At 40.2% G+C, this 16,228-nt stretch overlaps 1 protein-coding gene and 1 non-coding gene across 2 annotated transcripts in view; both read right to left on the bottom strand.

Annotated features, from left to right (window-relative positions):
- The window catches only part of Atf6 (activating transcription factor 6), a 168,200-nt gene that overhangs the window by 116,279 nt on the left and 35,693 nt on the right, over positions 1–16,228 (bottom strand). The window contains exons 9-11 of the mRNA XM_055624367.1: positions 15,537–15,757; positions 1,468–1,653; positions 36–127 (exon numbers count right to left, since the gene is read on the bottom strand). Coding sequence (XP_055480342.1) covers positions 36–127; positions 1,468–1,653; positions 15,537–15,757 — 499 coding nt within the window. The remainder of the gene's footprint in view (positions 1–35; positions 128–1,467; positions 1,654–15,536; positions 15,758–16,228) is intronic.
- Positions 13,416–13,520, bottom strand: LOC129689506 (U6 spliceosomal RNA). Its single transcript, XR_008722114.1, has one exon. It is a non-coding gene; the product is annotated as a U6 spliceosomal RNA (small nuclear RNA).

The raw sequence follows: 16,228 nt of genomic DNA, 5'->3' as shown, positions 1-16,228 counted from the left end.
TTTAGTATTTGTATCCAAAACACTTTCATACTCACCTCATGGGCCCATAGTTCAGCACTACAAATGCTAATACTATCATCACACAGATAGCTCTTCGCTTTGGACTCGGGACTTTAAGCCTCTGGTTCTAAAGGAAATGAAATAGGATGAAAGTACATGTCAACATTACAAAGAGCAGTAACTAAGAATCTTCCTTTGTACAAATCATATGAATACCTTTTCTCATAAAAAAATAAAAACACTTTAAAGTTAAAGAAATAAAACTTTGCAAAAGACGAAGGTCTTTGCATTCTCTCTTCCAATAGAGGAAAGAATTACAAGAGAACAAGAGATGCTTCCATTGCTTGGCTCCCTGTCTTCTAAGGTGCTGCACTCAGCAGCCCACGTGAGCACTGCCACATACTCACAAAGAACAGCGCAAGAAGCAGCCCTCTACGGCATCCACTGGTTCAGGACCACATTGCTGTGGGTTCCACGAACAAAGCACAAGAGACTAGCATGGTAACAGGAAGCATAGGAACATGATAGGGGTTAAGTGGACAAAGATCTACAACATTTTGTATTATTTCCCTTTTTAAAGGGGAAAACAAAAAGACTTAAAATAGAGTTACCCTATAATGAGGCAACAATGTCCCAATTAGACACTACAAGCCAATAAGTAAAAAGCCCCGTGCCAGGAAGCAGTTACTTTTGGAGTTACTGACCACTGAAGTCCCACAGAGCCCCAAACATTACAGGCTATTGTCAACTTACTGCTTTCCCTCCAGAATTCTACAGTACGACCCTGTTGCTGAAGACACCACATAGTTGAGTCATAAAACATTTGAGAACTCAAGCTGGTGCTGACCTGGTATCTTCATACCAACTTGCCAGCTTTCATAGTGCTGGACAGGGCAATGCATACCAGTGAAGGAGAGAGGAAGCGTCAACTTTACCCTGAGAACCCTGTGAGCTACAACTATCACTGGCCTGGAAAAATAAGTCCACTGCCGCAATAGTGGCACAGATGTCATCAGAGTAATCAAACCCTTTCTGGTTGAATTTTAGTACTGCTCTACAAGAGAAGCCCATACCTGGCACCATTATTGCTCTAAGAACCTGTACACAGGTCATAATCCCTGGAGAAGAACTTACACCTATTATTCTGCTAAAAGGACATAGTGTGAAACCATCTCCTAATGACTTCTCATACCACAGACTGATGAATGTCCCCTTGCAGGCTGGGATGTGGCTCAGTGCTAGAAGGCTTGCCTAGCATGCTGGGGGTTCTGGGCTCAATTCTCAGCCCCACAGGGGGAAAGACATCTTCAGAAGGTCACTGTTACAATTTTGTTCTCACTGTAAATATTTTGTGTTTATTGAACCCCCATTTTCTACTATTTTATATGATTTTAAAAGTAATTACCAATTTACTTATCAAAAAGAAAATCAGTTTCCCCCCTCAGCCAGCTGATCACTAGCACTCACCTCTGACACCACCTCATCCAGCTGTCGCTTCAGAGAGCCATTCTCCTTCTTCAGCTGCTCGTTCTCCAAGAGGGCAGCCTTCAACCTGGCCTCCAGTCCTAGCATATATTCCTTCTTCTTCTTGCGTGATTGACAGGCAGACTCTCGGTTCTTTATCATGCGCTGCTGTCTCCTCAGCACAGCAATCTAGGAGAAATCACAAGTTACACTGCTCATCACACTGGTTTTATAACTACATCAAACTATCAAAACCCACTGTTTTTTTTTTTTTTTTTTCAGATTATTTTTAAACAACTTTGGTCAAAATATAGGTTGGTAGTTATTTTAAAATAAGTTTTAAATATACTGCTCAAATTAAGCATGCTCAAATCAAATGAGTTAAAGGGATTTCTAAATCCTAACCGCCAGTGCCTTCTGAAGCACACTGTTGAACATCTAACTGGCCCTTTAGAAACTCCCTCAGAAAGTGCTTCAAAGGAGCCACTTGAGATGGCTCACACTGAAAAGCCCAGGGACTCCAGGAGGTTACAGCAGGCCTGCTACAAGTTGAGGTCAATCTGACCCTATCTTAAAAGAGAAAAGGATTGATTTCCAAAGTGGTTGTATAAGGTTGCACTCCCACCAGCAAGGGAGGAGTGTTCCCCTTTCTCCACATCCTTGCTAGTGTGTGTTGTCACTTGAGTTTTTGATCTTAGCCATTCTGACAGGCATAAGATGGAATCTCAGAGTCGTTTTGAGGATGTTGAGCTTTTCTTTAAGTGCTTCTCCACCATTCAAGATTCCTCTGTTAAGAATTGTTTAGAAAAAAAAATTCTTTAGCTCTGTATCCCATTTTTTAATTGGATTATTTGGTTTGCTGGTATTTAGTTTCTTGAGTTCTTTATATATTCTGGATCTTAGCCCTTTGTCGGATGTAGGATCTTTTTCCAATCTGTAAACTGCCGTTTCGTTCTATTAATAGTGTCCTTTGCTTTACAACAACTTTTCAATTTCAAGAGGTCCCATTTATTAATTATAGATATTAGAGCCTAAGCTGTTGTTCAGTTCAAGAAGTTGTCTCTTGGAGTTCAAGACATACTTTCTTCTCTAGCAGATTTAGTATATCTGGTTTTATATTTAAGTCTTTGATCCACTTGGACTTGAATTTTGTGCAAGGTGATAAATATGGATCTATTTGCATTCTTCTACATGTAGACATCCAGTTAGACCAGCATCATTTGTTGAAGATGCTGTCTTTTTTCCATTGTATGGTTTTGGCTCCTTTGTCAAAAATTAATTAGGTGTACACAGATGTGTAGGTTTATTTCTGGGTCTTTGATTCGATTCCATTGACCAACCAGCCTATTTCTATGCCAATACCATGCAGTTTTTATTACTATTGCTCTACAGCATAGTTTGAAGTCAGGTATGGCGATACCTCCAGATGTTCTAGTATTGTATAGGATTGTTTTAGCTATTCTCAGTTGTTTTCCCATATGAAGTTTAGAATTGTTCTTTCCAGGTCTATTTAAATTGTGTTGTGGATTGCATTGAATCTGTAGATTGCCTTTGGTAAGATGGCCATTTTTAGTATGTTAATCCTACTGATCCATGAGCATTGGAGATTTTTTCCATCTTCTGGTGTCTTCTTCAATTTCTTTCTTCAAGACTTGAAGTTCTTGTCATACAGGTCTTTGACTTCCTTGGTTAGAGTTAACCCAAGATACTTTATGTTATTTGTGGTTATTGTGAAGGGTGTGGTTTCTCTAATTTCTTTCTCAGCCTGTTTGTCATTTGTATACAGGAAGGCTACTGATTTTTTTTTTTAATTAATCTTGTATCCAGCCACTTTGCTAAAGGAGTTTATTAGCTGCAGGAGTTCTGGAGCTTTCTCAGAAAACTAAGAATAAATAGTCATACCTCAAGACCCAGCTATACCATTCCTGGGCATATACCCAAAAGACACTTCACCATACAACAAGGACATTTGTTCATAGCAGCTTTAATTCATAATAGGCAGAAACTAGATGTTTCTCTAGTTGAAGAATGGATAAAGAAACTGTGGTACATTCACAGAGTGGAATCCTACTCAGCCATTAAAAACACGGAAAACATAAAATTTGCAGGCAAATGGTGGGAACTAGACAAGATCATACTGAGTGAGGTAACATAGACCGAGAAAGACACACATAGCATATACTCATTTACAAGCAGATTTTAGTCATACAGTACAGGATAGACATACTACAATGCGCAGACCACAAGAAGGTAAGTCCAATGGGCATCTTAGTTGGCTCACTAGTTAGGGGAGTGAGGGATATCTCTGACTTGGACTATGTTGCCTCCTTTTTGATCACTTTCCCCTGACGGGATTTCCCTACCCACAGGGGAGGAAGATGAACTCAGTCCTCACATGAATAGATGAGCTGGGGTGACTCGGTAGAGGGCTCCCTCATTCTCAGGAATAGGGGAGAGGGGATGCAGGAGGGAGGATGGGGCCTATGACCAAGATGTAAATTGAATTAGTTAATAAAAAAATTAAAAAAGAGAGAAGTCTGGACCAGTGCGCTGGCTCAGTGGGTACTGCCCTTGCTGCACAAGCCTGGGGCCCAAGTCCTGAGTCTAATACCCACTACCAGTGAGGGTGGGAGGAGAAAGCCAACTCCACAGAGCTGTCCTCTGATCTCAACATGTATGCCATTGATGTGCACACACAGCCCAGGGAGCACTGGCGCTCAGACACACACACACACACACACACACACACACACACACACACACACCAAGCATGCATACATAACAATAAAGTAAAAATTCTAAATATTTAAGGTGTCTTTTAAGTCTCTAAGGTGAATACAATTTTCTCTCAGTTTTATTCATAAAGAATTGGTTCTAGAACTCCAGATACTAGAGCCTGCAAATGCTCAAGTCTCTTTTATAAAATTACTTACCTCCCTACATACTCTAAACCATGGTCGTGAATCCTCTGGCAAATCTCTCCCTCCAATTCATAACAGTAGAAAAATTAATTATGAAGTAGCAATAAAACAATTTTATAGCCAGAGGTCACAACATGTGGAACTATATTAAAAGGTCACAGCATTAGGAAGGTTGAGAACCACTGCAAAACCATTTCAGGATTACCTAAACTAACATAATGTAAGCAGCTGTTATGCTGAAACAAAGTTCTACACATTTGTAGTATAGATGGAACGGAACTTCCGTTTTCTATTTTTCACCTCAGTATGTTGAATCCATAAATGCAAAACCCATGGAAATGAAGGGCCAAATATATATACAGCTTTAATCACTATCACTGGACCTATATTTCCCCAACATCAAATACTGTCAATCATCTTTCATGCCCCACAAGAAAAAGCATTACATGGGCCATCAACAGAGCTTTCTCTTCTTTTTACTCTTTAACTGAAACGTCACATGATCTTACACACCCATCATCTGCTATAGTCCCAGCTCTTTATATGTCTACAATTGTTTTTGTTATTACTCCCAAGCAACGTGACTGCTTGCATTACAACTACTATCAAAGTAATCCCAAACATACACACACAGGGCAGAGGGCAGAGGTGTGGAGGGAAGGAACAAGACCATAACAAATTGGTTACTCATCAGTTTCAAAACATTCCCAGAACAATAGCACTTTGTTCCATTGAACGTTAATTTTAGTCAGCTTCATTGTTCCTGGGAAAGCCAGTGTCCATAATTAATACTTAATACTAGAGTGCTAAAGTACATGGAACACTGAGCAAACACATAAAAGAGAAGGTTCCCAGATGGAAGAATTTATACTACAAGTTAGGTAAAAGGCAACTTTAAAGGCTAATTAGTCTATGGAATTTAGGGAGGCTTACAGATGGTACACCATTTAATAAATCTCAAACAAGGACTAGGCATTTCTATAAACAAAAAAGCACCTGCACATTATACACAGCATTAAGATTTCAAAGGCTGTCAACCCACATTCTGCAGACAAAAAAAAAAAAAAAAAAATGAAAACCACCTGTGGCCCAATAGTCTGTTTTTCTCGTAGAAAAAGATCCATTGTAACAGGTCTGAATATATTCAGAATTACCAATAAGAACAATAAATAAATGAAATGCTTGGGAGTCAGGCATACAGGGCTGCCGCTCTACATCTCAGCAAGCTGTCTTTAGCTCTGATTACATAATATTAAGTTACACTTTTTAGACCAAAAAGAGCGTATAAGTAATTTTTAGACTAAGCATATATACACACTATTTAGTGTTCTTGGAAGGGTTAAATTCCATTGGGTGTACTGACTTTTTCAAATACAGTGTATCAGAATCATCCCCAGGCAGTAAGAATGGCAGCATAATATAATCTCTATTTGTTGAATTACTATCATTTTCAAGATCAAAGCCAGGCATTGTGGTATACAGCTGTAATCCAGCACTTGGGAGGCCAAAGCTGGAGAATTACTGTTGAGTTCAGGGCCAGCCTAGTCTACAGAGCAGGTTCCAAGACAGTCAGGGCTACACAACACTCCAATCTCAAAATCAAAACACAACAAAAATAGTTAATAAATAAAATAAGCCTCATTTGAATACTCTGTTAGTGAATGGAGACGCCAAGGCATGAATTGAGGTCAGCTGACTTACACCTCTTGAAACTTATTCAGTAGCTCCATCAGGCTTTCATGGACCACAGACCACATCGACAGCCTGGCTTCACGACATGGATGATGTGCTGTTTGGCTACTCTAATTATGCGCCATCTAGAAACAGAAACTTGTGGACCTGCCTATGTCTGGGCGCTGGCTCACCACTGTTAGCTCCATGTACAAATGAAATGGAAAGACTGGCCCACCAGTTCACTGACACAGTTCCATCCAGGCATATAAGATGGTTTAACAGACCAAAATGGGCCAACAGTTGGCCCACTCCTGCTTCTGATCATCCTGCCTTCAGAGAGCTCTCCCACCAAGCACCACGCCTTGGAAAAAGAATAAAGAACCACAGAAATACATCCACAGCTGCAAAGGATTCGCCCATTAGTGCCACCGCACTAATAAAGCGTGGTGTTTTCCTTATAAAACAAATACATTTATTTGCATCTGAGAGACACTTATGTAAAAGGAAAATTTTCACAAATGGCTCAGCTCCTTTTGAGGCGTAGGTCAGAATAAGAGGCAAAGCTTCAAAACTGCCCACATTTTCCTTTCAATTTTCAAAGCTTTACCAACTGATAAACAACTTCATTAAAAACCCCTTTTACAAACATAATGTTTAGAGCCTTGAGCCTAAAATGCTGCTGAAAAATGAGCTATGAACACTATGAACTAAAGCAGTACAGAAGGAGAGTCCTTCTATGTTTCCAAATACATTCCAACATCTCAGGTAAGCTCAGTTCAGAGTGAGAGCGGCCCGCAGTCAGAGAACACTGAGCAGGGGTGCCCTCCCCCTACCTTCAGGGTTCCAGGGATCAGACTCGGGACTTCAGTTGCCAGGCTTGTGCAAGTAAGTGCTTTACCCACTGAGCAACCTCACTGGCCCAGACCGTTTTTTGGAATTAAATAGCACTGATGATTCTACAGCTCAGTAAATAGATGTGAAACTACTAAACTGTACACTTCAAAACAAAAGCCAAGGGTAGAGTTCAAAGGTAGAGTACTCCCCTAGCATGTATAAGGCTCTGGGTTCAAGCTCCAACACAAAAGCAAAAAAAAAAAAAAAAAAAAAAAAAATCTTATGGTATATGAATTATCTCAGTCGAGTTGTTTAAAAAAAAAATAACAAGTGAACTTGTTCCTCAAACAAATAGACACAACAAGGAACTCAAAGAATTATATGATGAAATAGGGAGGGGGAGACAAGGATTCGGGAATTCAAAGCCAACCTTGGCTATACAGTAAGTTCTTAAAACAGCCTGGGCTACATGAGACTTTGTCAAGAGAAGAAGCAGCTCACTAGAATGCCATTTGGTAAACTTTAGCAAAATTGAGACAGTACCTATCTTCTGACTTTGCAATTCCTATGTCAGAAATTCTTCAGATACACTTGCACAAGAGCAAACTAAAGTATGTACCAAGATATTCAAAGGGATAATGGCCACAAAGAGAAAAACTATGAAGTGGGAATTATGGAACCTCTATGAACTAGACTCCCATTCAGCTTTTCTTAAAGTGCACTTCTTAAGATTTACTGACTTTTATTTCACGTATGTTGCTGTTTTGCCTCTATGATTACCTGTGCACTGTGTGCATCATGAAGGCCAGAATAGGGTATCAGCACCCCAGGAACTGAAGTTACAGGCAGCTATCAGCCACCATGTTGGTAATGGGAGTCAAACCTAGTCTTCTGGAACAACAGACAATGCTCTTAACCCTTGAGCATCTCCACACTTTACCTTCCAGCTTTAAGTACTCATGTGGAAAAATCTCCAAGATTTTTAAGTAAGAGAAGCAAGCTGCAAGACAGTGTATGTGTAAGCTACATTTCTACAGAAGACATCGGTCAGCAAAAGCTTTAAGTGTGTACGTATTAAGGGGCCATCTCAGGACAGAAGTACATAAAATAGTGAAGGGACTGCTTTTGAGCAGGGGAAGTGACTGGCAAAGCACTGTCTCCCTAGAATAAACCCCAAGGTAAGACTGTAGGACAGGCGATCAGAGAGAGGAGGGGAAATCATTTAATTATTTAAGATATAAGTCACCAGCCTTTCAAATGATTAGTTATTGGCTTTATCAAGATGGCAAACTGAAAGACACAAAGAACACTAACGTTAGCTAGGCCTTGTGGTGCACGTCTTTGATTCCATCACTAGGGAAACAGAAACAGGGAGATCTATGAGTTCAAGGCCAAATTGTTGAACATAACAAGTTCCAAGCCAGCCAAGGACACTCTGTGAGATCCTGTCTCAAAAGTACAAGGCCAGACCACTAAAGCTGACACAACACCAATCCACCACAATCTCAGTACATAAAGGAGAGGGGGTAACGAACAACTGTTCGTTACCCTTTCCAAAGCCACTGCAACCATAAATAAAATTTACAAAATCTTTATTCAAGATAAATATTTAGAAGTCCCAAAACTCCATTTAAGAGAAACTGCAAATACTTTCACAAAGCATATTTTTCTTTTATTTCAGTCATTGGTAGTAGCAAAGCCAAAAACTAGTCAGCACAAAAGCTACTTTTTCCTCCTAAAACCTGGACAGCTTCTGAAAGCACCAAATCTCCCCTAGTGGAATTGATCTGACAGATTCCTCGACTTTGCAGCCTAAAGAAATATTGTGATCCCAGTGCTCTTACTGTTAAAGCATTTAGTTACTAAAAATTGTCTACTCATTCTTTATCGTACTCCATTTAAGACAGCCATAGGATCAAAGGAGAACCAGTGCGTATTTAGTCCTAAAAGAGGACTGGGTGTTCAGAGTTCTGTTCTGTTTTTCTGAAAAAGCACACATGTACAATGCTACTTTACACTGCAAATAGACTACAGACTCATATTCTTCTTAAGAGACATGCTGCTAGGGGGCTCTTGTGAGTTTTCTTCCTACATGTCTTACTGGACATATTAAGAATACAAAGTTATAACCACCTGTGATAGAGGGTAATCAAAGCCATTTCTCGGGGTTAGGTTCCCAACAAGCAACTTTGAAAGAAGAAGTAAAGAGTCCCTCTGGAAAACGAGAAGGGTTGCTTCCTGCTTGCTGTAAGAACAGAAGATTACCCAAGTTCACATTTGCCACGGGATGAAAGGAATAGTGTATGTAAGAGCATCTGTTTGGGATATTACATCTCTTCTATGCTAACAATCCAACACCTGACATCTCTAACTTTTTAATACCATTTCTGGAAAAAAAGATATGCAAAATCCAATTTGGAGTGCTGGGAGAAAGCCCTTCTCAACATTTCTAATGCCTGCAGGCATGTGGGAAGGAACCCTCCCCAACCTTCTTCCCATGATGGCTCTGTGGGCCTGGCACAGGAGTTCCAAGAGATAGTCCTCTTAGAAGGGTGTGTGTGTGTGTGTGTGTGTGTGTGTGTGTGTGTGAAGGTCTCTAATCAGAAAAGGCTGCAATGGGATAAAAGATTTAATACATATTCTATAGGGTAAATGGGTAGGCAGAAAGAAATGCCTGGGGCCTCCTGTCAATATAGTCAGTGTCCCTCAATCAATCTCCCCTCTTAGGTTCTTTCTAGTTCATAGTAATCATTTCCTTTCCATTGTTTCAGCCTACATATTTCATTAAAAGTCCAAGCTCTGCCTTTCCCACTATAGAACATAAAAAATAAAATTCCACCACATTTTTCACAGTCCTTTATTTTAATAACTCAAATAATATAATTTTAAAGCAGGGTGGTTATGATTCATAAACTGTTGAGATGAAGATGAGAAGAGATGAAGATGAGAAGAAAATAGTATAACACAGATTTAAACAGAATGTTCAGGCTTGTAACTTGACACCTGACAACGCTCAACAGCCCTTCAAAGAAAGATAAGCATGCTCTCTAGCAATCCAACTTTATAATTCCACAATTGCATTTATTAACAGACTACATAGAGAAAATGTCTACACTAAGATGAAATGTCTCTTTTTTTCCATCAAGATCAGAGCCAAAACCAAATTGTACTTTTTGAAAAACATAGGTGAGGTTTCCAAGAGTTAAACATAACAGATTTACCAGCAAAGGCAGAAGACTGAAATTATAATCTGAACCAGGCAAACTGTTTTCCTAACAGAAAATGTTGCACTTAATGCAGTCTACAGAATATGGTATGCTAGAAACGCTACTTATGGCAGTAGCACGCCCCTAGAGAATGGAGCTTGCAAAAAAAAGAATTCCAAACAGATAGAGAAGTAGCCATGTCAGCACTGCAAAGCCACAAGAGACTGATACACTATTTCTCTGAATTAGAACTTATTCACCATTTTGTTTAAAAGGACAAAAATTACATGATATGAAAAACTGACAGGTGTACATTTTGAATCTATATTTGTATCTATACTAATTCAAATTTAATGAGACTTAAAAAAAAAGTTCAAAGCTGGGCATGGTGGCACACGCCTATAATCCCAGCACTTGGGAGGCAGAGGCAGGTGGATCTCTGTGAGTTCTAGGCCAGCCTGGACTACAAAGAAGTCCAGGACAGCCAAAGCTACACAGAGAACCCTGTCTCAAAACAACAACAACAACAAAAAGTTACTGTTCCAGTGGATCACAGTCTTCTTTACAGCACATGTAGAACAGGATTACTTTGGGTCCCTTGGGTAGGTTAGCCGGTTGACAGGACGGACTAATGCTTCCCTACTTTAAATAGGAAAAACTCACACTGAAAAGTCTTGGCTCAGTTCCAGTGTGGTGGTTTGAATAACAATGGCCCCCACAGGCTCATATATTTGAATGCTTAGTCATCAGCAGTGGCACTATTTGAGAAGGCCTTTTTGGAGGGAATGTGTCACTTGGGGGTTTCAAAAGCCCATTCTACACACAATTCTCTCTCTCTCTCTCTCTCTCTCTCTCTCTCTCTCTCTCTCTCTCTCTCAATCTCTCTCATAATTTAGCTCTCAGCTACTTCTTCAGCACCAAACCTGCAGGTCACCATACTCCCCACATGGTGATAACAGACTAACCCTCTAAAACTGTATGCAAGTCCTCCGTTAAATGCTTTCTTTTACAGGAGTTGCTTTGGTCACGCTCTCTCTTCACAGCAATAAAACAGTGACTATGACATCCTGACATGCTAGCTAGGTGAAAATAGCACAGAAACCTCAATGCAAGTTGACTAAAAAAAAAAAATCATTTTAATTGTCTTTAGGTCTCTTATATTAAACATAGACTACATTAATCTCCCTTTTATAATCCTATCGGTTCTAAATGCTGATGCAGAGTAGCCAACAGAAGATGACACTCACCAGTACAAAAACATTCTCATCTCAAACATCCTCCAGTTCCTTGGTGTTAACTAAGACTTTGTCAGCAAGCCACTCAAAACTTCCCAGAGTACTCTTAAGACTGCAAGAGCAGAATTTATGTTCTTTACATCAAACAACTACTGAAAGATGTCTGGCTAATAGACCAACGTGTAATTAACTGACTTTGTTTGTTTGGAAATTACAAATGGATCAGTGAATCTATGTCAACATTCAGATGCCTGTTTATCACATTCAGTCTAAAAAGAAAAAACATGGTCTCCAGTTTCTAAACACAATGTCTGTATATGAAAGCTTCAGATTAGAAGAGACTTCATCTCTCACCTGCAGCTGTTCCAGATAATCCACTGGGTAGCTCAGAATAATTCTGTGGTCCACATGACATCCTATCTTCCCTAAAAGATAGGTCCTATGTCTACTTTCAGTCTTTTAGTGTACTGCATCACTACAATCCTTGAACATTCTTCTACGACACGGTTTCTTGGGGGGTGGGGCACGGGGTGCAGAATGGGTACTGAGGGTTGACCCAAGGGCAAAGCAAGCACGGTGCCACAAGCCACAACTCCAGCCCTGATTTCCCAGCTTTTGTTCCTCTAGAATTCTAAACACTTAGGATGCTGTAATTTCAAAAAATATCATTTAAATTATGTTAATATTTTGCAACCATGCCATACTATTGCTCTATTTAAAGTTCAAAGGTATCTTCCAGAGGACCTAGGTTCCAATCCCAGCACTTTAATGTGTCAAAGTTCACAACTGTCTGTAAGTTACAACACCCTCACACAGACATACTTGCAAGCAAAACGCCAATGCACAAAAAAAGTAAACAAACAAACAAATCATTAAAAAAGAAAGAAACTAAAGTTCTAAGGTAATGTCAAATGTTTTCTAGTGTTTAATATGGTTTAATATTAGAATATTACACAAGAAAATGTCAAGCTCCTAATTTCAAAAATATTCAAAGAAAATTTTAAGGGATCTCTGAATTGTTGAAAAAGTCCCCATCAACCCTGGAGAAGCAAAGGCCATAGCTGGAAGCTAGGGACAGAGAACCCATACTGGAGGAGTAAGCTTTGTTTCCCAGAGTCAGGTTTTAGGTCTAGGATGACTTAAATCTTGCGTGTCCTGCCTCTTCAACACCTCTCCTTTCTTTGACCCTAAACCTGAGCCTGCTGTACACAGCAGCCACCCAATTCCCTTCCTTACCCACCTCAGGGACTCCAGAGAACCAGGCAGGAAGTTAAAGCCCTGCTTTCACCCTGCCAGCCCCACAGTCACACACTCCTTCAGCTCTGGCCACAGTGGTTTCTGGGCATCTCCTAAGGGGCTCTCCAGAAGGGGTGGAACTGAAAAGCTCTGGTGATAGAGCCAGCTTCTGCACTCCTGCCATGTAGCACGACTGGCCTGATAGACTTGACCAGATCCCCTATGGAGGCCTAAGGCAGTTTGGGGGTGCAGACATGCCCTGGGGGTTACATCTCCCTGTTCTTATAATCTCAGTGATAATAAAATATAACCATGTCTAAGGAAAAATAAAGGAAAAGTCTCCATCATTTCAAACCTTTTTGGTTCTGTGAAAAGCATGCACTTTACTTGCTGGATATACTTTTTTGTTGTTGTTGTTGAAACAGGATTTCTCTGTGTAATAGCCCTGGCTGTCCTGGACTCATTTTGCAGGCCAGGCTATCCTCGAACTCACAAAGATCCGCCTGCCTGTGCCTCCTGAGTGTTGGGATCAAATACATGTGCCACCACACTCGGCTACTGGTTACATTTTTTTAAAACAAAAAAGAAAAATAAATAGATAGATAGATAGATAGATAGATAGATAGATAGATAGATAGATAGATGATCACAGACTATTTTTTTTAAGTTTTGCTATTCTCTTTTTTACTGTAGAAAATGATCCATATACTAGAGGGAGAGAGTCAGCATCCATAACTATCTAACACCTTTCCAATACTGCTTCCTCCATTCTGTGCTCACCAGGCACTTTTTTTTTTTTTTTTTAATTCAGGTCTGGTCATTTATTTGTCACCCTCTCTCTTTTTTTAACTATGGAACGTGTCACGAATGTATATCATCCTTGTACAGGGGCTATGCTGATGCCCTCTGTATCCTTCCAATTTTAGTATTTGTGCTGCCGAGGGAAGCACTATCTATTACTCTTAAAGACTAATTTTGACCGGTCTCAGACTTAGAAATAGGATTTCTCAGCAAGAATGGCCTATGTTTCTTGGCATTGTGTTCCTGGTGCTTTTCTTTGGCTTCCTGCAGTTTCGAGGCCAAAAGTTTAACATATTTTGCTAGCTTCTCCCTGTTTTCGTAGTGCGGCTTCTTCAGAGCGGCACATCAGGACACAGGGAGTAACAGCACTGAACCTTGGATGTACTGACCCTGGGCTTCTTACCTTCTTTGTTTAAGGCCTTTCTTTTCTGGCAACATATTGGTAGGCTTCTTTAGAGAATTCCTTCTTTTTCACCTTCGTTAGAGAGAGTTAAAAATTTGCAGATCCTGCTAACTCTTTTGGGCCCCAACCATCAAGGCACAGTAGGATCTGTCAGTACAGGAATATCCTTCACTCCGTTTTTTAAATGAACAAGTTGAGAACACTCAGACTGACACCCACAATGCATCTACAAACAAGACTTGCTTGTAGACTTCTAATTCTCCTTGGTCTGCAACAAGAAAGCCCCTTACACAACAGCCATGCACTCTGACTGTGTCAACATACCTTGCTTCATGGCAAACCTTGTCACTCACAGCATTGATTCAGAGTACATAACCCTTCCACTCTTCACCCACAGTACCAGCAACCTACTTCTGTGCTATGTCCTTCTCATAGAAAGCACAGCTTGTTTTCATCATCTACTTCAACAAGTTTCTGACAGCCAGTAGCTGGGAAGGAAATCTTCAGCTTCACCTTGACACAGCTGACCACTAAGAAGCTGCCTTGAAAAAGTGCTGTACTCTCTCTTCATACAAAAGCAATCCTCCTGCTCTATATCTTGACATGCACTGTTTCCATATTAGTACAAACCAGGGGAGTTTTATTCTAGACCATGGATAATCTACGCACTAGATATGCTTTGCTACAAGTTTTCACAATATTGTCAGCTAAGATTACAGCAATATTTATAGAAGAGAAACATACATTCATAAACAAATGGTCAGTCACTACCATGTTGCTTAAGTAAATTCTAGTAGACAGAACAGAAAGCAGTCTGAGCCTGTACCTATAATCTCAACACTCAGAAAGGAGGCAGAAGCACATGGATCTCTGTGAGTTCAAGGCCAGACTAGTCTACATAATGAGTTCTAGAACAGGTAGTAAGATGATATCTCAAAAAAAAAAAAAAAAAAGATGAAACAAAAACAAAAGACCTTGAAGCTCAATTCCTTTGAATACACAGCAAGAGATATTTCTTTTAAAAAAGCAAGAGTTGGCTAACAAGTGCTTTAACTGGCTTTAGGGAGTGACAGGTCTTAGGAAAGTGTCATTTATAGTAAGAAATTCCTACAACATATCAGAAACTTTAAAGTTTACAGAGACAGTAAAGTCCCAAATAACCACAAACAGACAGAATTCTTAAGAATTATGAAGTGGTGAAACGCTTCAGGAAACTGAGAAGGGGGCAGGACAGCTCAGCAGGTTAAGGCACCACCACCAAGCCTAGATATCCAAGATCAGTTCCCGGGCCCCACATGGTCAAAGGAGGGAACCCCTCCACCAAGCTGTTCTCTGACTTTCCCATGCATGCCAACACACACACACACACACACACACACACACACACACACTAAAATAAATATAAATAAATGTAAAAAGAAACGAGTTGAAGGAGAGCTAAATATAAAATCTGTCTAAAAGGAAGTATGCTGTCATCAGGGAATTGCTAAAAACAACTGCAATCAGGAATTATGAAAAAAGCTATAAAATATCAGTGAATGATTTGGTTGGGACTTGAGGACCAGGATGAAATGGTTCTAAAAACAAAGTAAAGAATACAAAGATGTGCACACATCTCTCTTCATCAAAATCTTTTCCACCAAACACCAAATGTGCAGTATTGGCATACTCTTCTTTCATTCAATAAAATAAAGTTTAAAAAGATACACAACAAAAGCAAAAGGACTTTGTTTTTAAAATCAGGCACTTAGAAAGTACTCACATCTGAGCCCATGCTTCTTGTGGCACCTTGTAGGGCAGGGTTAGGCACGGAAAGCTTTCCATTCCCTGGGCTGTTCACCACAGGAGCTGGCACCACATTCACCACATGGTTAGGTAGCTGTGTGGCTCCGCCAGTGACAGCAAGAACTGGCTGAGCAGAAGGCAGAACTCCAGGGGCCTGAAGTTGAACCACAGTAGGCTGAGAGAGCAAAACAGTCTGACCTGGATTAGAAAAGGGAAAAGGAGTCAACTAGTGCATAGCTGTGTCGAGGAGCAGCCTACCATTCAGTCTACAGACAGACAGATTAAACCTGAAGAACTTCATACCATTAAGTAAGACATTACCAATAGCACAATAGCAACACATACTAAGGGGGACTCTGAAGCTGTGTTTTCACTGGGACCAAGGAAGTTCTTCATTTTCGGGTTAAGACTAGCAATCTATTTTCAAGTCAGATATTGTAGTACATACCACAGCCCAAGTAGCTGATAGGCTGGGGCAGAAGAGCCACTCAGAAACCTGAGGATCGTTTGCACAACACAGCAAGACCCAACTGAAAAGGGGAAAGGAAGAAAGAAAGGAAGGAAGGAAGGAAGGAAGGAAGGAAGGAAGGAAGGAAGGAAGGAAGGAAGGAAAGAAAGAAAGAAAGAAAGAAAGAAAGAAAGAAAGAAAGAAAGAAAGAAAGAAAGAAA

Source organism: Psammomys obesus, unplaced genomic scaffold (genome assembly GCF_907164565.1).
Source record: "Psammomys obesus unplaced genomic scaffold, mPsaObe1.curated_primary_1811, whole genome shotgun sequence".
In the NCBI taxonomy this organism is placed as follows: Eukaryota; Metazoa; Chordata; class Mammalia; order Rodentia; family Muridae; genus Psammomys; species Psammomys obesus.
Note: the sequence above shows the minus strand (reverse complement) of the source record. Positions and strands in the feature narration are given on the sequence as shown.